At 41.1% G+C, this 22,296-nt stretch overlaps 1 protein-coding gene across 5 annotated transcripts in view; it reads right to left on the minus strand.

The window, feature by feature from the left end:
* PCLO (piccolo presynaptic cytomatrix protein) overlaps positions 1-22,296 on the minus strand; it is a 540,339-nt gene that overhangs the window by 165,337 nt on the left and 352,706 nt on the right. For all 5 annotated transcript variants that reach the window (XM_075345226.1, XM_075345222.1, XM_075345224.1 and 2 more), the window contains one exon: positions 16,302-16,427. In XM_075345226.1, coding sequence (XP_075201341.1) covers positions 16,302-16,427 — 126 coding nt within the window. The remainder of the gene's footprint in view (positions 1-16,301; positions 16,428-22,296) is intronic.

A 22,296-nucleotide genomic window follows, 5' to 3' on the forward strand; every position in this document is an offset into this window, starting at 1 on the left:
ACAGTATTTATCTCTGTGCCACAGTGGTTATTAACCAGTGAATCTGGTGATTTTACACTGTTGGGTATGCGACTGTCAATATTGGCGTACACATAGTGTGGCAATTACGCTTTTCTTGCTACCTTGTCTATCTTTATGTACGGTAGGGGAATCCCTTACTGTCAAATTGTCCGTGTTGTGATAGTGAGAGCTATACACTATACTTGCTCTCTTATTGATTTTAGGTTGGTTTTACAACCTTACGTGTTGTGTGGTAACTTTTTTAACGAATTATTATTAAAAGTTATATTTTAATTGTCACCACATTATCATTCATACCATTGCTTGGCTGTTTGTTCCTTCCCATCTTACCCTGCAGCAGGGCAAGATGGGAAAGAGGTGACGTCGGGTCATCTGGCCAGCAAGCGCTTGCGCAGAATGCTGGAGGAAAAGGGGAAAGTGCGGTCACGAGGTTATGGGCGGCACTTGCCGATGACACTCACAGCGCCGCCCATAACCTCGTGCCTGCGCAAAACGTCACCAGCGGTCACATGTGCACACAGTGCACAGTCCCGCTACAGTCGGACAGCGCATGCGCGGGACCACGGGTGCCCAGGGGCGGCGTCCTGAGATATGTAATTCAGCGTTGGGGGGCGGCGAAAATCTGCTGCAGGAACAGCAACGGTCACCAGAGAGCCCGCCCCCATTGACGATTTACAAAATTTACATAGCAAAGGGTACAAGTTTATAAAGTATTTAATTTGGTTTAAAAGGGGCCACAAAAAGTACAAGAACCTTGCTAGAATGCAGCCCAGGAGCTGCAGTGGGGGAAACTTTTAGGTTTAAAGCAAAATTTCTGATGACAGGTTCCCTTTAATCATGACATGACTAAGAGCAGTCTATCTGCTAGAAACGCGTAGACCTGCGTGTCTACACATGCTTCCATGAAACGGTTTCATGTTTTTAAATTTTTTTCATTAAAATTTTAATTTTATTACATGTGACGGATGCTGGATTTCTCCACCACTTTTTCTCTGTTTCTATATTATGCTGCGCTCTGATGGAGGAGCAAAAACCTGGTGACAGACTGTCTTTAACTTTCCTAGCCAAGTTTCTGTAAAGTCTACAAGACAAAAGCCATTTACCTTCCTAAACAAAAAGAGTGTGATTTGTTAATTAAATGTATTTAGAAATTTAGTTATAACATTTTCTTATTTATGTATTTTTGCCCATTCCCAGAGATTGCCTTTAAGTGTGCACATATTGTAAAATGTGAATCATAAGACACACTTTGTTGGTATGCAAATTAACTCCATTTTGCTCGCCTACAAGGTTTAAGGGGGCTTTACACGCAGCGATATCGCTACCAATAGCGCCAGCAAGCATACCCGCCCCCGTCGGTTGTGTGTCACGGGCAAATCGCTGCCCGTGGCGCACAATATCGTTAGGAGCCGTCACATGAACTTACCTGCCTAGCGACGTCACTGTGACCTGCGAACCGCCTCCTTTCTAAGGGGGCGGTTCATGCGGTGTCACAGCGGCGTCACTAAGCGGCCGCCCAATAGAAGCAGATGGGGCGGAGATGAGCGGCTGTAACATCCCGCCCACCTCCTTCCTTGCTCATTGCCGGAGGACGCAGGTAAGCTGTAGTTCATCATTCCCGAGGTGTCACATGTAGCGATGTGTGCTGCCTCGGGAACGACGAACATGTTTCCTCAATAATCAACGATTTTTTGAAAACGAGCAACGTGTCAATGATGGACGATTTGGTGAGTATTTTCCATCGTTACCAGCCGCTCGTTGGTGTCACACGCAATGACGTCGTTAACGATGCTGGATGTGCGTCACGGAATCCGTGACCCCGGCGATATATCGTTAGATACGTCGTTGCGTGTAACGGGGCCTTAAGGTATGTTTAAAAAAGCTGAATTAGACTTAGTTTCATAATAATTTATTACTCTAAATGTATGCTAAAAATATTCAGATTTAACGAATATACCAAAACATTTTTTTTCTATTTAGTGATTAAAACAAAAATTTTTTTTGTGTCATGCCTATGTCGCTCTACTCATTGCTTTAGAGAGCAGAGCAGGAATTATTTCCATGAGTGTGTAAAAGAAAAAAGTGTATACATTTTGGTGGATGCATGTTGCAGATCAATTTACTTCTAGTAATATAGATTTATACAAACCACAAAATTCATAGTGCACCATGATATAGTGTTTCCTGAGAATATATCAATGAATGTGAATTCTTAAAGTAGCATTCTCTCTCATAATATGAAGAAGAATTTCCCAAAAATGAAAATGTCAAAAACAACGTAATGATGTCATTAAAAATTAAGATGTATGTTAATGGATACTATTGAGTGGAAAGTGCAAAGGGCATATTTCACTTTACTGAGTAAAGAAATAATACGTTTTGCGTAATAAAATTTAGCAAAAATTTGTTTAGTTTTAAATAGTTTTGTTTGCTGCTTTAAGAAGAAATCTCACATTCTCATTTCTCACACAGCAAGCTGAAATATTTAAGGAAGGCACAAAAGGAATGTCCACTGCAAAATGGTACAATCATAACTTACAAAAACTAAAATGGATCTTCGTACATGTTTTGCGGTAATCCTGTGCTGTGGCATAACAAAATCCAAAAATAACAGATTGATAACATTATATAAACCTGCCGCTCCCACCGTACAAACATTTAAAAACAGAAATAAAATGTTCCAGTATATAAATTTTATGGCAAAGCTGTAAAAAAATCATAAAATGTAAGACAAGCAATATCCATAAAGTTGAATTATTGGCACAAACAGTGACTCATGGCTTCTATCAATGTCTGTAATCACACCTACTGTTCTGTGAACCATGTCCTGGTGAGAGTGTGAATGTGACATGTAGGATATCAAGCAACGGTGGTTCCTTGCTTGATATACAGTGTGTCCACCCATATCCTGTCCACCGCCATTAACTTGAGAACGGCAGCAGCTATAGGCATAGAAGTGGTGTCTAGGTATAATAAAGTAGCCATGCGCTACGCAATGAAACTACCTATAGCACCACCTTGTACAAAAAAACGGAGTTAGAATTTTTTTCTTGAAAACGGAACGAGATAGAGAAAAAAGTGAATTACAAAATTGTAGGTCATCATCAATTCAATACGAATCGACACCTTGCATACAGAAATGCTATGATATGAAACCCATGACCCACCCAAAAAAAACATTGAATGCTGGTCACGCATATGGCGCTCATTTAACTTTGATGCTCAAAGTGGCCACCATCAGCTGCAATGCACATCTGGACTCTGGACAGCATACTGTATCTTGCTGCATGTTGTGCAATATGGTAGATGACACGTTTGCACAAGCATCTGTGATACGTCGTCGTAGGTCCTGCAATGTTGGTGGAGGGGTCGCATACACCTGCTGTTTGATGTGACCTCACAGAAAGAAGCCCAATGGGGTCAGGTGAGCGTGGAGGCCACTCCACGCAGCCACCATACCCAATGACTTGTAGGAAGGTCTCCATGAGGTATCGCTTTACGTCCGCAGCCTTGTGAGTTTTACACATTCTAATCATAGCATTTCTGTATTGAAGGTATTGATTCGTATTGAATTGATGATGCCCTACAACTTTGTAATTCACTTTTTTTCTCAATCTCGTTCTGTTTTTGAGATAAAAATGCTAACTCCGTTGTTTTCCACCAGGTGGCGCAATAGGTGGTTTCATTGCATAGCGCATGGCTACTTAACTATACCTAAACACCACTTCTATGCCTATAGCTGCCGCCATTCCCAAGTTGATGGCGGTGGACAGGATATGGGTGGACACACTGTATATATATGTATACATGAATATTAACATGTAGAGATAACAGTGCATTTGAACAAGGCTGACTCATGACAAAGTCCTGGGTAATCAAAAAGCAAAGCTCTATTGAAACCAGCTTTACACTATGCAAGATAAAAGCTATTACTTCAGGAGAATGGCAGTGAATACAAAAAGCAAGTCAATTGTAAACTTACCAGTTTTCATGCTGTTTAACTAACCAAAGCAATTTAACAACCTAAAGCTGGGTTTACACACTGCAACATCTCAAACGACATCGCTGTAACGTCACCGGTTTTGTGACGCAATAGCGATGTTGTTTGCGATGTTGCAGTGTGTGAAACCTATCAGCGACCCGGCCCCTGCTGTGAAGTTGTAATCGTTACAAATCGTTCAGGACCATTCCTAGGTCCTTTGTTTCCCGCTGTGCAGCATGCATCGCTCGAAAGTTTCAGTGTGTGAAAGACTTTGCAGCGACTTTGTTAGCAACTTCCCTTTCAAAAGGCTGCTTATCAACGTCCCCAACAACCAGCTAGGTCGCTCTGCAGGTCCGGATCGCTGTTGCGTTGTTGGCCAGGTTTGCCTGTTTGACTGCTCACCAGTGACTTAGCAGAGACTTAGGGAGGTCGCTGTTACGTCACAAAACCGGTGACGTTACAGCGATGTCCTTTGCGATGTTGCAGTGTGTAAACCCAGCTTAAGAATACCTCTTCTTGTGGTTAAAATAATTTGCCAAACATTTAGGTGATGGTGTGATTCTAAATTGTTGTCTTGACTTGAAGTTTATCATTGTGATTTTTATTGAAGCTTTAGAAATGTTTTGAAACATTATTAGGGTGGTTCCATAATCCTAGTATGGCGCATGCCAGTTGGATTGAACGTGTGACCAATGAGAGAGCAGCTATCTTCACCAATCCTGTAAGGCCCAGTACCTTGAATTGAGAAATGAGTGGTATAAAAGAGCTTTGATCCTGTCACTAGTATTATTATTATTCTATATGCCTCCAGCTGAGGAACTTTGATTACAGCTGGGGAATCACAGAACTGCACCAAGAGAAAGGATTCTACATGATGTCAGCCGAGTAACTTAAGTTCCGAAGAAAGTTCTGAAGAAACACAGAACTGCTTCCTAAGCTTGCAGCTATCTCTTCTGCTGGACTGGGATAGTTGGCTCTGGAAGCCCCAAAGTCCCAAAGACTCTAGTCCCTGGCAGGCCAGCGAAAGGGTGAGACTTTGTTGTTTGTACCATCTTGTGTTTTGCTAGGAATGTACTATATGTTTTTGCCTGTTGGTGAACCAATAAAATCCTTCCAATGTATGGTACACCTACCCTATGTTCTCTGAGTGATGTTTTGCCCAAGGGAAAGGAGATTGAGCATTCAGTGGGATGAGCCCTGGTCCATGCAGTCTTTATAAAGATAGCCAGGTGAGCGGACGAGAGCACCCACTGATCCACAATCACCACATCAGATTGGCAAATACATAAGACACTTTTTGCACCTTTTTTGGAGTGCTGCGTTCACTTTATTACTCTATTTCTTGTGTACATTTCGGTGGAGTAACTTAAGGTGAATTTGACAGGCGACAGAGGTCACTCCCTGTCTCAACCATGCTACACCCAAATTGGTGTGGCTGGCTAAGACAGGGATATAAATGCCAAAATTGCACAACTGCCGAGAACTGCATTCTGCAGATATTGTGGCTTAATAAGGTATTTACACCAGATTTTTGGTGTAAGCACCTTAATGAGTCACCCCATATAAGTTGTGTCCAAAGACGAACCCATCTGTGATGCACTGGAAAAAAAGCAGAGCAATTTGAAGCTTAGATACTTTTATTTTGTTTAAATACATATCACCTTTCAAAAAAGAGATATTTAAACTATCTACTGAATTAATAAAGCATGTATGGAAAACAAATGATGAGCAGAGGTTTAGGTCTCTATCAGGTGTAATGTATAAAATGCAGTTACGGTAACCGGAGCTTTTGTCCTGCAGTCATTGTCAATTTGTAGACAAGTGTTGAGAGCTGACAACAATTAATCTTGTCAGCCATATGAAAACTCACCAGATAAGCTGAGCGTGCCTGCGAGCAGAGGATAGAATTCTAAAGCAGGCAGTCAGAGACAACAGAAATGGATAGTCACATCAGTCTAAATACTAAGTAATAATAAAGGGAATGTCTCAACAACAATAAGGGTTAAAATTACAAAATGCAAGCAAAAATCAGCAGCAACTTTGCAATTTTAGTCTTATTAAAAATCCTCTATTGTCTCACAAATGGAAGGATTTTTAATTTTATTGTTTAATGATTATGTATTATCTAGCGTACCAATCACAGCTGAAGTCTAGCATCATGGCTAAGGAGGTGCAGTGCTTACAAGCTTTTTCCAATAGAGCCCTGTAAGCACTGATCGAAATATGACTGGATTGCTGGGGCACAAAATCAATTCCAGGTTTACTCTCCCTGCTCTTGCGCTATGATGCGGTGGTGTCCAAGACCAAGAGCACACGGTTCAGACTAGAAGCAAAATCATAGCGAGTTTTATGTGCAAAAAACATCTAAATGACTAACATGAAGGTTCCTCTTATACTCAATACATACCATAAAGAGATAAAAAAAACTATGTGTATCTCAAAAAGAGAAACCATTATATAGTGTTAAAAATCTTTTTATTTATTAATGTATTAAAAAAACAAACATATAGAAAAGCCCCAGTAGAGAAAGGCCTAAGATAGCAGCAGAATATACAGTAAATGGAAAGTACCAAAAGAAATCTCATAGTATAACCAGATGTATATATAAGCTTTTGTTCTATATGGACATGTGCCTGGACAGTAATAAGATGCCATATACTGGGAGAATACAAATGCTTCCCACATGCAGTATAAACAGTAATATTAAAAGTAGTGATATATAATTACAGATGATAATAGGATATGGATTTAGGAATAGATCTGTTGGTAATCATGCAAAGTTGCTGTGTGTAACCATAGAACATCAACTTCCTAAGAATAAAATGTGTCACTCACCGCTATATAATTCCCTGGTATGAAGGCTCGCTACCCCGATGCACATGTTGCTAATTCGCTTCATCCGGGAGCAAATTCAATGGTGGGTAGGTGTTAGGCTTATTATTCTAAACCCAGCCAATTAGTGTGTAGGAGGCCTAGAGCTGAGGGACATACCCCATATGATAGGTGCCCAGGATGGGAGATGATTTGTTGCATTGGTAATCATGATGTAGGGGAATGATGGCGCATAGTGTCACTGCTCAGCCCCTTAATGATTGGATTCTCTGTAGCACGGTGTTTAATGTATGCCCTTACACAGTGGTCGCACTCAGAGAAGTCCTGAGTTGCTTGTCAGCCTGCGCATGTGCACTATACCCACGGCATGAGATACGTAACCTCTGTTATGTGTGCGGGTACTATTAAATATCCAATGCTGAGAAAAAGGGAAAGAAGGTATTTGCTTTAGTACGGGATACAATACGCATACTAGACATTATGAGAAGGAAATATAAAGTGAGAATATAAAAATAAAAATAAAAAAAGAATCCCATATAGTGAAAGATAAAAATATAAAAAAGTAGGGCATATGAAGTATTAAAGTGCATAATGATGTGATCAGAGCCATCTTATATGTGACTACCCTATAACAAGGAGATATAAAGGTCCTAAGTGCAAGAACACAGTGAGACGTAAATTAGTGACATACCATAGAGTGAGTTTATGCTTTTATCAACAATTGAAATTCAGATATAATAAAGTGGATATCATAGTCGCTAAAATTAACTAATCTCAAATGAGGACTATAAAGTGTAAGTAGATTTGACAAAGTCAAAATATTAAGAATTATCTCAGATAAAACATGTTGACGTGCTAATAATAAAATTCAACTAATATCCCCAAAATCTTAAGAAACCTATAACAAGGCTAGAAGTCCAACCATGCCACTATTCTGAACCGTCAATCCTCAAGAGTGCACCCTCACCGGCAAATAAAAAGGGGAGGAAGAATGGTGATGAAAAGTGGGAACAATCTGTTTAAGACAGCATTTCTAGTAATATGGTGCCAGATAGAATTAAGACTTGGGATTGTTTATTTGTGTCAATTATGGGAGTTAATACATTTGTTAATATGCATAGAAATAGGCTGACCTCATTTATTGAAAATAGAAAAAGGCTTGGAAGAATAGTAATATTGTTTTCGGAGACCTAAACATTAATGTTCTATGCCTAGGGCAGGTCAACAATATTAAAGGCAGGACCCTAGGATCCATAATGCATAACCCAATGAAGAGCATGCAGCTTTCCAGCTTGCGTTACACTCCCTTTATTTTTTTTTGGCAGGCACTGCACATAAGCTTATGACTGAGCCTGGAACGACACATCAGTCCTATTCATTTACATGGGACAGTGCTGCCATACCAGGGATAGATTACACTATATCTGAGGAAACAGAAAAGAGGCAATTATTTACATGGTAAATAATAGTTTTATCCCAGGAAATGCCATTAGTGACATCTGCAGAACATACAGTCATCAAGTTCTTAGAACACAATAATCAAGGCACCTTGTTGGTCAGCGATGCACAAGAAATAGCAATGGCATCAAATATCATGGCTAGCAAAGCAGTAACAAAGGAAAATATAGATTTTATTATGTAACTACTTTAAAATGAAAATAAAAAAATTGCAGGATTTCATCTCACCAATCAAAGCCACTAGGAGACCAGCCTTTTTTCAATTATGGTCGACATAAAACTGTTTATGTCGTACTGATTATAATTATGAATCCCCATTTGCTCAATATTTCATAAATATGGTGACTACATCTGCATCATTATAGGGAATCTTTTGTCAGGGTTCCATTTGAATCACGTATTTCAGGGATCTACGCAAAAACCCAATTGAAATGCTCAGCGTAAAGCGCAGGATAAATGTGAGTCGAGATCTTTGGGAGGATGAGTCTAGGCTTATTTTTTGTGGAAGAAAGTGACATTTTCATTGCTACCATTTTTATTTACATGCAACTTTTTATTGCATTTTATTCCACTTTTTTTTCAACGGGATGATGAAAAAGCACTGTTTTTTGCCACGTTTTAATTTTTTTATGGTGTTACCTGAAAGGGTTCACTAGTGTGACACTTTTATAGATCTGATCATTCTGAATGTGGCAATACCAAATATGTGTAATTTTTTAGTTTATTTTTGTTTTTACATAAATATATGTATTTAATGGTATAATATTTGTTTCATCTTATTTGTTCCTTATTTTATGATTTTTTAAAAAAAATGTTTTCTATTTTTTTTTTACCTTTATCAACGTTCCCTGCCCTGATCTAATGTTCTGCAATGCTTTTACATTTCAGGGTATTAGATTAGTGACTTGTACACAAGGAGGAAGTGTGTCTCAAGGCAGGACCTCACAGGTCACCGTACCTTGGTGATGCCACAGCCATTATTCAGCCTGAGGTCACCATGGAGACAACTGGCACAACACAATTGCAATCACGTTGTGCCTATAAGGTATATCAGACAGCAGGAGAAAAGCAGGTTTAAATACCGCGCCAAACCACAGGAGTCCAGATGGTGTTAGTAAAATTCTTCCCTTTATTTTCACAGGTCTACGCGTTTAGAGGACATGTCCGTCCTCTTCCTCAGGACAATGTACAGAGAATACCTATAAGTGCAGAGAGAGAGCCATCTCTCTCCACAAACATATCAATGCCACTTTCACTATTGAAAGTGGCATCAGAGGGATTAAACACCGTCGACCAGTGCTAGCACCGATGGTGGGCATTACAGCAGGGTACATAACTGATACATAACTGACATCTGCTGATGATTTCGCCACACGTGAGCCAGCGCGATCCTACCACAATACATATACTGCAAATATCATGAAGGGGATAAAGCTCTAGGAGTGGTTGTGAACAGCAGAAGATGGCATTTGAAGATGGCATATCTACTACAGGTAAGTATCACTGTTAGTGCAGTTAGGGGAGCGTTGTCAGTGTGGTCATGTGAAGCAAGGTGTCACGCGATCATGCTGGCACAGTTCTGACCTTCTCTATGGGCATTTTAGTTCAGTCAGAACTGTGGGCATCTACTTTTTCGTCCTCGTGATGGTGCCTTCATATGTTTGGACATTGTCATAGAGAGCTGAAAGTACAAGCCCACGGATTTGAAAGAAATGGAAAGCCCAACTGAACAAAAATAAGATTGACACCAAGAATTTCAGCACCCTGTGTCTCCACAATGGAGTGGAGAAAAGAAAAGTGAGGGAAAAAATATCCACATTCCTGCTACTATGTGCAATTTATAGCGTCAAAAGTTGTAAAAGTCCTTTTTAAGGAACTGAGTTGTCTACCTGGTTGTACTCCTGTATCCTCAGATCTGATCATTGAGATATTTTTTGGAACTTTAATGTGGGCAATTTTTTATTCTAAAGTTGTAGACTCTAAACAATAAAAATTGTAAATAAGCCATGAAATACACAATGATAAATCTGACACATCATATAATTATTATTTTATGGTCAGCACTGCAGGGTAAGCGCCTTGACACAAACAGACCAGGACCAAGGTCAACAGATGACCCAACCATTGGCCATTAATAAAATTGGAGCAATGGGCAACATTATACTAAAGTATCCAGAGATAAAGTGTAATATTGTCAAGGGCAAGTCTATCATTTGTTGCAAATGTATCATATTCTGTTCACATTTCCAATTTTTAATAAATGGTTTCTGATAATGTCTATTATTAGATATAAGTTATTTTAATCTAGCCCATTTTGCAACAACAATTAATTGACTACAAGATCTTACACAAAAACTAAGCCCTCAAACATGAACACAAGAGGCTTGGATATGAAATCCGGCTGTGATATGATTAAATTATTTTAGTAACGCATGACATGCATTTCAAGCTCTATTATTATTTTTGAAGTGTGCAATGAATGCTACCAAATAAGAAGAAATGTCAGGAGGTAATGAGTCATACTCGATTCTGTCATTCACGCATATCACAAATTCTACAGCCTTTCTAAAAAGTGAGCATTAAACTAAAAAAAAAAATCAAGCCATTTCAATAATGTAAACAAATTTTAAGGCTAAACAAGTAAGATAAATAATAAATGTGAGCAGGTGTGCATATTTACTCAATATCATCAGCCAATGGGACAGCATACAAAAAGGAGGATGACTTTTATCACTATGCAAGACTGACCACAATGGACCTTACAGCTCATATGAGGAGACATACTCATATATATATACACATAAATATATATATATATATATATATATATATATATATATATACACATACAGTACAGACCAAAGGTTTGGACACACCTTCTCATTCAATAAGTTTTCTTTATTTTCATGAATATTGAAAATTGTAGATTCACATTGCAGGCATCAAAACTATGAATTAAAACATGTGGAATGAAATACTTAAAAAAGTGTGAAACAACTGAAAATCTGTCTTATATTCTAAGTTCTTCAAAGTATCCACCTTTTGCTTTGATTACTGCTTTGCACACTCTTGGCATTCTCTTGATGAGCTTCAAGAGGTAGTCACCGGAAATGGTTTCCCAACAGTCTTGAAGTAGTTCCCAGAGATGCTTAGCACTTGTTGGGCCTTTTGCCTTTACTCTGCAGTTCAGCTCACCCCAAACCATCTCGATTGGGTTCAGGTCTGGTGACTGTGAAGACCAGGTCATCTGGCGTAGCACCCCATCACTCTCTTTCTTAAGGGTGCTTTACACGCTGCGATATATCGTCGGGGTCACGTCGTTAGTGACGCACATCCGGCGCCGTTAGCGACGCACATCCGGCGCCGTTAGCGACATCACAGTGTGTGACACCAAGGAGCGACGATCACAAAACGTCAAAAAACATTGATCGTTGACACGTTGCTACTTTACATAATATAGTTGGTGGTGCATGCTGCTGGTTGTTCGTCGTTCCTGTGGCATCACACATCGCTATATGTGATGCCGTAGGAACGACAAACACCTCCTTACCTGTGTCCACGGGCAATGAGGAAGTAAGGAGGTGGGCGGCATGTTCCGGCCGCTGATTTCCGCCCCTCCTCTGCTTTTGGGCGGCCGTTTACTGACGCCGCAGTGACGTCGCTATGACGCTGAACGCACATCCCCCTTGAAGGAGGGATTGTTTGGTGGTCACAGCGACGTCGCTGAAAAGGTATGTGCATGTAATGCTGCCATAGCGATAATGTTCGCTACGGCAACGATCACCAAATGTCGCACGAACGACGGGGGCGGGTGCTAACGCGCACAACATTGCTAGCTATCGCTATCGATGTCGCTATCGATGTCGTAGCGTGTAAAGCACCCTTAAGTCAAATAGCCCTTACACAGCCTGAAGATCTGTTTGGGGTCATTGTCCTGTTGAAAAGTAAATGATGGTCCAACTAAACGCAAACCGGATGGAATAGCATGCCGCTGCAAGATGCTGTGGAAGGCATGCTGGTTGTGTATGCCTTCAATTTTGAATAAATCCCAACAGTGTCACCAGCAAAGCACCCCCACACCATCACACCTCCTCCACCATGCTTCACGGTGGGAACTAGCCATGTAGAGTCCATCCGTTCACCTTTTCTACAAAGACACGGTGGTTGGATCTAAAGATCTCAAATTTGGACTCATCAGACCAAAGCACAATTTCCACTGGTCTAATGTCCATTCCTTGTGTTCTTTAGCCCCAACAAGTCTCTTCTGCTTGTTGCCTGTCCTTAGCAGTGGTTTCCTAGCAGCTATTTTTAAAATGAAGACCTGTTGCACAAAGTCACCTCTTAACAGTTGTTCTAGAGATGAGAAGGTGTGTCCAAACTTTTGGTCTGTACTGTATATATATATATATATATATATATATATATATATATATACATATATATTTATATTTATAGAATTGACCTAAGAGTGAAAATCATACAAATTATAGTCCTCAAAAATCATTTTTTTTGTCGACTTGCTCTTTAGCTTCATATATATGTCACTTGGTTAAGTAGACTACATTGTAATAATCTACTTTTTATCATAAACTAATGCGCAATTTTAATTACTGTAAATTCAAACTTACAATTATTTATGGAGAAAAAAGCTAAACATAAGTAAATAGAAATCTGATACAAATTTTGCAAAAAAGTACAGTCAGGGCCAGAAATATTTGGACAGTGACACAAGTTTTGTTATTTTAGCTGTTTACAAAAACATGTTCAGAAATACAATTATATATATAATATGGGCTGAAAGTGCACACTCCCAGCTGCAATATGAGAGTTTTCACATCCAAATAAGGAGAAAGGGTTTGGGAATCATAGCTCTGTAATGCATAGCCTCCTCTTTTTCAAGGGACCAAAAGTAATTGGACAAGGGACTCTAAGGGCTGCAATTAACTCTGAAGGCGTCTCCCTCGTTAACCTGTAATCAATGAAGTAGTTAAAAGGTCTGGGGTTGATTACAGGTGTGTGGTTTTGCATTTTGAAGCTGTTGCTGTGACCAGACAACATGCGGTCTAAGGAACTCTCAATTGAGGTGAAGCAGAACATCCTGAGGCTGAAAAAAAGAAAAAATCCATCAGAGAGATAGCAGACATGCTTGGAGTAGCAAAATCAACAGTCGGGTACATTCTGAGAAAAAAGGAATTGACTGGTGAGCTTGGGAACTCAAAAAGGCCTGGGCGTCCACGGATGACAACAGTGGTGGATGATCGCCGCATACTTTCTTTGGTGAAGAAGAACCCGTTCACAACATCAACTAAAGTCCAGAACACTCTCAGTGAAGTAGGTGTATCTGTCTCTACTTTCATGGAGTCTTCTCTTTACTGTTGACTTAAATACAAAGGGTTCACATCTAGAAGCAAACCATTCATCAATTCCAAAAATAGACAGGCCAGAGTTAAATTTGCTGAAAAACACCTCATGAAGCCAGCTCAGTTCTGGAAAAATATTCTATGGACAGATGAGACAAAGATCAACCTGTACCAGAATGATGGGAAGAAAAAAGTTTGGAGAAGAAAGGGAACCGCACATGATCCAAGGCACACCACATCCTCTGTAAAACATGGTGGAGGCAACGTGATGGCATGGGCATGCATGGCTTTCAATGGCACTGGGTCACTTGTGTTTATTGATGACATAACAGCAGACAAGAGTAGCCGGATGAATTCTGAAGTGTACCGGGATATACTTTCAGCCCAGATTCAGCCAAATGCCGCAAAGTTGATCGGACGGCGCTTCATAGTACAGATGGACAATGACCCCAAGCATACAGCCAAAGCTACCCAGGAGTTCATGAGTGCAAAAAAGTGGAACATTCTGCAATGGCCAAGTCAATCAACAGATCTTACCCCAATTGAGCATGCATTTCACTTGCTCAAATCCAGACTTAAGACGGAAAGACCCACAAACAAGCAAGACCTGAAGGCTGCGGCTGTAAAGGGCTGGCAAAGCATTAAGAAGGAGGAAACCCAGCGTTTGGTGATGTCCATGGGTTCCAGACTTAAGGCAGTGATTGCCTCCAAAGGATTCGCAACAAAATATTGAAAATAAAAATATTTTGTTTGGGTTTGGTTTATTTGTCCAATTACTTTTGTCCTCCTAAAATGTGGAGTGTTTGTAAAGAAATGTGTACAATTCCTACAATTTCTATCAGATATTTTTGTTCAAACCTTCAAATTAAACGTTACAATCTGCACTTGAATTCTGTTGTAGAGGTTTCATTTCAAATCCAATGTGGTGGCATGCAGAGCCCAACTCGCGAAAATTGTGTCACTGTCCAAATATTTCTGGACCTAACTGTAACTGCAATAAAAAAGCTATATATCAGCAATGTATTAAGCACTACGATAACATTTATCTTTATTTCATTGCTGGAGTGGCACTTTAAATGTAAGTCCCCTGCCCCCCTGTCATAGGCTGGTTTCAGACGTCCGTGTTTTGGGTACATGTGACATCCGTTTTTAAAACCCATGTTATTCTACGCTGTACTCACACGGTCGTGTTTTCACACGGATCGTGTGACCTCTCAAGACCCCGCATGCACACACGCAGGAATGTCCATCTTTTTCTCCGGCAGCATGGGTGTGACACAGATCGCACACTGATGTGATCTGTTTGACATCAGTGTGACACATACCGGAGAAAACACGGGTCTTTTTAATAAAAATATTTTCTATATTTACCTCTCTCCAGCGATGCTGTCTCTGGCTCTGCGCCTCCCACTCCTTATCGCCGCTCATTATACTCACTGAATATTCACTGCAGTGAGGAGCTGGAAGCAGGAGCAGCGCTGGGGACTTCAGTGCCGAGGACCGCATCGCTGGGTGAGTATACAGCAGAGTGTGTGTATGTGTGTTCAGTGTATACATGCATGTGCGCTATGTGTGTGTACATGCTCGGTGTATCCATGTGTGTCTGCTATGTGTGTATACATATGTGTGTATATGTGCTCAGTGTATACACGTGTGTGTGTGTCTGTGTGTGTGTAGTGAGAACCTGGAAGCAAGAGTATAGCGGGGACAGCATTGGGGACTCATCACAGTTCCCAATGAACTCTGATGAACCCGTGAAGCTGTAGCGCAGTTGTCGCGGGGGTCATCAGGATGTCATCAGAGTTCATTGGGAACTCCGATGACCTCCTAGATGTCACAGTTCTTGCAGAATACTCACCTGTCCCCGCGGTGCTGTCCTTGGCGGTGCTGTGCCCGGCACTGTCCCCAGCGCTGCTCCGACTTCCAGGTCCTGAGTGCAGTGAATAATCGATGAATATAATGAGCGGCGGTCAGGAGCAGGAGGCAGCAGAGCCGGAGACAGCAGGTAAATATGGAAAATGTTTTTATTTCACAGATCCGTGTTTTCTCTGGTACCTGTCACACGTATGCAAACAAGGATGACACACGTGTGAGATACGTATGACCATAATCATGCGTGTGACTGGTACCTGATTAAACATGGATATCTGAAACTGGTTTTATACTGATCTGCCTCATACTCATCGTCTTCTTCTGTTTCCAGCTTTGCATTGGTCAGTTTCCGGTGATTTAAAATCTGCTGGCAGCTCAAGTATTTCATGGTGCAAGCCAGAGGGCACATCTCAATACAAGTCTATGATAGCCTCACTCTGGCTCTCATAGACTTCTTTTGAGTGCTTGTGATGTAAAGACTTACTTCTGGACAGTGAGATGTTGCTGGCACAAGATTGCTTTGCGGGAACAGAATAACGCAAAAAGGATTAAGCCCTCAGAGAGTGAGTAAAAGAGTAGGAGCATGAAGCTTAGGTTTAACACACAACTCCAAAGTTGAAAAAAAGAAAAACGCTGGAATGGTGTTTTAATTGCTATGGTGCTTAGACCTTGTGTACAGATTTTAAAAAAAAAATCAACAAATATATTGTAAAATACAGTAGATCAATAAAATTCATACCAGAGATCAATTAAACTATCCTCCCAATATTTCTTACCTTCTGTGAGTCTGCCTGTCTGTTCAGCACTTCCACCAGGGAAAACCTTAGCAATGTAGGCTCCGGTCTCTCCTTGACTTCCAGGAATCTCTTTTCCACCAATAATTCGCATTCCAAATCCATTTCCTATTGATTAAACAAAGAACCTGGGAGTTTATGCTGACTTTATCACAGGCGGCAAACATAATTTATTTTTAATAACAAAAGACTTTTATGTTCCTTGGCTGTTTTCATATCTCTCATTGACTTTAATAGTGATGACCACAAATACATTGCTACATTTCCACTTAGGGGTACTTTGCACGTTGCGACATCACTAGCATCGGCTAGCGATGCCGAGCGCGATAGTACCCGCCCCCGTCGCACATGCGATATCTTGTGATAGCTGCCGTAGCGAACATTATCGCTATGGCAGCTTCACTCACACTTACCTGCCCTGCGACGTCGCTCTGGTCGGCGACCCGCCTCCTTCCTAAGGGGGCGGGTTGTGCGGCATCACAGCGACGTCACATGGCAGGCGGCCAATAGAAGCGGAGGGGCGGAGATGAGCGGGATGTAAACATCCCGCCCACCTCCTTCCTTCCGCATAGCCGGTGGAGGCAGGTAAGGAGATGTTCCTCGCTCCTGCGACTTCACACACAGCAATGTAAGCTGCCGCAGGAACAAGGAACAACATCGTATCTCCTATTGGTGCATTATGAAAATGACCGCCGCTACACAGATCACCGATTTTCAACGCTTTTGCGATCGTTTATCGGCGCATCTAGGTTTTACATGTTGCGACGTCGTTACCGGCGCCGGATGTGCGTCACTTTCGATTTGACCCCGACGATATCGCAGTAGCGATGTCACAGCGTGCAAAGTACCCCTTAGAATGAATCCATCCAATTTAAACACAACATTCTTGTTTTGGCTTGACATCATATGTTACAGTGGTGGCTTATGAGAAAGTGCTGAGTGAACAATTAACAAGTAACAGAAAAACCAGGAAGCTTAGAACAAACACAGTAGAGTTGGGTCCTCTAATGGTAGGCCGCCATTCGTCTTTTGTTTTTACAGTTATTATTTTCAGAAAAATGTTTATTTTGTGGGGCATTAATGTGCATCAGCAAAAAATGTATGGTTAATTTGTGATGGTAGATCCCTCTTAAAGCTTAAAAAAGGGAAAACACTTGAATATAATGACAAAAGTTCAAAATTGTCATATGCCACAATTGTCACATGAAGATCAAAAAACTAACAAGTATCTCCAAGAATAAGACAAGTGTGAACAGGTGTAAGCTGAGACAACTAGTGAATATAACAAAAAAAACATCAGCACTCTGAAATCCTTTAATATGTCAACAATGAATATGTAAAAAAGGAAAGGCATTACTGCTATAACAACTAGGTTACAAAGTAAAGGCCACTTTATACGCTGCGATATCGGTACCGATATCGCTAGCATGGGTAACCGCCCCCATCGGTTGTGTGACATGGGCAAATCGCTGCCCGTGGAGCACAACATCGCCCAGACCCGTCACACTACTTACCTGCCCTGCGACGTCGCTGTGACCGGCGAAACGCCTCCTTTCTAAGGGGGCAGTTTGTTCAGCGTCACAGCGACGTCACAGCTGCATCACTGAACCACCGCCTAATAGAAAAGGAGGGGAGGAGATGATCGGGACGAACATCCTGCCCACCTTCTTCCTTCCGCATTGCGGGCGGGAGGCAGGTAAGGAGAGGTTCCTCGTTCTTGCGGTGTCACACGTACCGATGTGTGCTGCCGCAGGAACGAGCAACAACTTCGTTACTGCTGCAGCAACGATATTAGAGAATGGACCCCCATGTCACTGATGAGCGATTTTGCATGTTTTTGCAACGATGCAAAATTGCTCATAGGTGTCACACGCAACGGCATCGCTAAAGCGACCAGATGTGCGTCACAAATTCTGTGACCCCAACGAGATCGCTTGAGCGATGTCGCAGCGTGTAAAGCGGCCTTAAGGGACTTAGTGCACAGATTGGCCTATTCATGAGAGTCCAACAGCAAGAGACAAGACATACCCCTTTGTTGGGACCCTAACCTTATATGCCTCTACCAGGGCTGAAAGCCTACAATTTTAAGGGCATTCAGGATCAAACTCTAAATAAAAATGCCCTAGGCTGATGGGAGGAGTGCTCAGTCAGAAGGGAGTGTATTACAAATATGAAACACTGACCAGCACTTCTAAAAAATAAATAAGAAAAGTCTGAACAGATGCAAGCTGAGACAACTAGTCAATATAATAAAAAATATCCAAAAAGCAATTTCAATTTCATATATTCAATGTTTACATAGTGTATTATAGCATTTCAGAGTGCAGATGCATTTTTTGGGTTATTTTTGGTTACAATTGTCATATGAATTATTATATCATACAGCGATGCACCTATATTACTAATTGGGCAAACTAATTATTTATGTTGCTGTCACAATGTAACAGGTGCTAAATATATTCACTGTGGATTATACCTGGGTAGGGAACAGAACATCAAAACATATTTTAAATATTCATACTCCTACAATCACCAGGTGTTTCTTCCTATTTAGAAATGCTTGGAAATGTCAAAGAAATAACTTGTACATGTTATTTTCTACCTAGCATAAAGGTCAGAAACCTATATTGTTAATTTTGCCTAGATGATTAAATAACTGTGTATTTAACAAACTTGTATAATTTAAATCTTAACTAGTGATGGCGGACTCGCAAATAGCCGGGCTCGGCGGGTCTAACCAGGGGTTTTTTTTTTTTTTTTTTAAAAACCCGGTTTCGGCCCAGAATTGATCCCATATATTTGGCCAGCTCTTTAAAATGGTGGTTTAAGTGATAGGGGGATTGGAGAAAATGTGTTATACTTACCAAGTCTCCCTGTGGCTCTAATGCTACTTCTATGGCCGCTCGCTATCCTTCATACATATCAGTGCTTCCACCGACCACCCGTAGTCCTGGTGTCTGAATGGTTTCAGTAGGACATGCCCTCACCCTCTGTGACAGTGTGACTGACTGCTTTCAATCAGAAGGAATAACGTTTGGAACACCATTCTAAGTCTGAACTGGGTGCAAAAACCTAAAAAAACTACTATTGTTAGTAGTTTTTTTCGTTTGTGAACCCTCCCCACACACCTATTGCCAATCCATATCATACGCATATATAGCCTGGGTCTCAGCTTCCCATACACGGTAAGTTTTTTAACTGCATGAGAGGACACACACAAGCTAGGGACCCCAACGTAGAGAAATACTTTGGCGTAGTGTTGGGGCTCTATTGCATTGATCAATTCAGTAGCTAAATTTCTCTTTATTCATATGTTCATGGCAGTAATGCAGATTCCATTTTTCACATTTTCACTCTTACATGTAGCTATTGGATTTTTCAAGTCAGTATTCACACAGCAGTTTCTGCTATTTCATGTATTCCCCTTACATAGTCACTGGTGTTGCATACCTTATCTCCCCATAGTGATGTTTTTTTAGGTTTTTGCACCCAGTTCAGACTTAGAATGGTGTTCCAAACGTTATTCCTTATTGTTAGTAGTTTTTTTCGTTTGTGAACCCTCCCCACACACCTATTGCCAATCCATATCATACGCATATATAGCCTGGGTCTCAGCTTCCCATACACGGTAAGTTTTTTAACTGCATGAGAGGACACACACAAGCTAGGGACCCCAACGTAGAGAAATACTTTGGCGTAGTGTTGGGGCTCTATTGCATTGATCAATTCAGTAGCTAAATTTCTCTTTATTCATATGTTCATGGCAGTAATGCAGATTCCATTTTTCACATTTTCACTCTTACATGTAGCTATTGGATTTTTCAAGTCAGTATTCACACAGCAGTTTCTGCTATTTCATGTATTCCCCTTACATAGTCACTGGTGTTGCATACCTTATCTCCCCATAGTGATGTTTTTTTAGGTTTTTGCACCCAGTTCAGACTTAGAATGGTGTTCCAAACGTTATTCCTTATTGTTAGTAGTTTTTTTCGTTTGTGAACCCTCCCCACACACCTATTGCCAATCCATATCATACGCATATATAGCCTGGGTCTCAGCTTCCCATACACGGTAAGTTTTTTAACTGCATGAGAGGACACACACAAGCTAGGGACCCCAATGTAGAGAAATACTTTGGCGTAGTGTTGGGGCTCTATTGCATTGATCAATTCAGTAGCTAAATTTCTCTTTATTCATATGTTCATGGCAGTAATGCAGATTCCATTTTTCACATTTTCACTCTTACATGTAGCTATTGGATTTTTCAAGTCAGTATTCACACAGCAGTTTCTGCTATTTCATGTATTCCCCTTACATAGTCACTGGTGTTGCATACCTTATCTCCCCATAGTGCTTTCAATCAGAGACTTTCTCTATGTGTCTCTATTGGTGTAAAAATAAATAAATAAAATAAACTGACGTAGGGTCCCCCATATTATTATAGCCAGCACAGATAAAGCATACAGGTACAGGCTGCAGTTTCCAGCCATACACTTATGTTAGCTGTCTATCAAAAGAGGGACCACATGTGGCTTTGTTGTTAATTATTTAAACAAATAGTATTTAAAAACTGGTGTGTGGTTTTCCCCCAATTTTGATACCCAGCCATGATAAAGACGACAACTGCAGCTGGGAGCTGTTGTTCTTTGTCTGGGGAGACCCATGCTTATAGGCCCTCCCAGCCTATATATATAGCAGCCTGCAGCCGCCCTCGATTGTCGCATCCATTAGATGATGCGACAATCCCAGAACTTTATACGGCTCATACCGATTACCCTGGTGTGGTAGCTATTGGGGTAATAAGGGGTTAATAACAACTCACAGCTGCCACTAAACCCTAGATTAGTAATGTGAGGTGTCTATGAGACTCCCAATTGCCAATCTGTAAGTGAATAAAAATAAACACAAACACCAAAAAAATCCTTTATTGGAAATAAAATACAAAAAAGCACACCCTCTTTCTCCCTTTTATTAACTCCCAAAACACTCACATAATCCACATGAGGTCCCACAGCGATTCCAGCTCTGTTATATCTGAAGTGACAGCGCGCGGGCACAGAACATGACTTCCCGCTGAGTGACATCACTGCTCACTGCGCGGCTCAGTCTCTGCCTGAAGCTGACAGCAGGTGGTCATATTCCATGCCCAAGTGCTGCCACTTGAGATGTAGCAGAGCCGGAATCCTCATGGGACCTCATGTGGTTTACATTGGGGGTTAATAAAGGGGTGAAAGAGGGTGTTTTCTGTATTTTAGTTCAAATAAAGTTTTTTTTGGTGTTTGTGTTTATTTTTTTCACTTACAGATTAGTAATAAGGGGTCTCATAGACACCTCCCATTATTAATCAAGGGCTTAGTGGCAGCTGTGAATTGTTAACCCCATATTACCCCGACAGCCACCACATGAAGGCAATCGGGAAGAGCCGGGTAAAGTTCTGGGACTCACATTTAATGGATGCGACAAACCTAAGCGGCTGCAGGCTGCTATTTTGAGGCTGGGGGGTGCAATAATCATGAGTCTCCCCAGCCTGAGCATACCATCCCCCAGCTGTCAGGCTTTATCATGGCTGGTTGTCAAAATTGGGGGGGGGCACACGCCGTTTTTTTAAGTTACTTAAACAGTTAACAAAAAAGCCGCATGCAGGTCTTCTTATTTTGATACACAGCCAAAATAATGCGCACAGCTGAGGGCTGCAGCCTGTAGCCATATGCTTTATCATGGCTGGGTATTATAATATGAGGAGACCCTATGTTAATTTTTATATTTATTTACTTATTTTTACACCAATCTAGACGCAGACAGCACCTCTGATTGGTTGCGGTCAAACGCGCTGTCACGTAAGCTGGGGCGCTGTCTAACTGCATCCAATCAGAGATGAGGGGACTGCGGGGGTTGAGGTCGGTGCCTGGGTTCTCTTGAACCCACGCAGAACCGGACTTTTACAGTCTGGGTCCGCCCATTACTAATTTTAACTAAC

The sequence above is a fragment of the Anomaloglossus baeobatrachus genome, chromosome 4, assembly GCF_048569485.1.
Source record: "Anomaloglossus baeobatrachus isolate aAnoBae1 chromosome 4, aAnoBae1.hap1, whole genome shotgun sequence".
NCBI classification, from domain to species: domain Eukaryota; kingdom Metazoa; phylum Chordata; class Amphibia; order Anura; family Aromobatidae; genus Anomaloglossus; species Anomaloglossus baeobatrachus.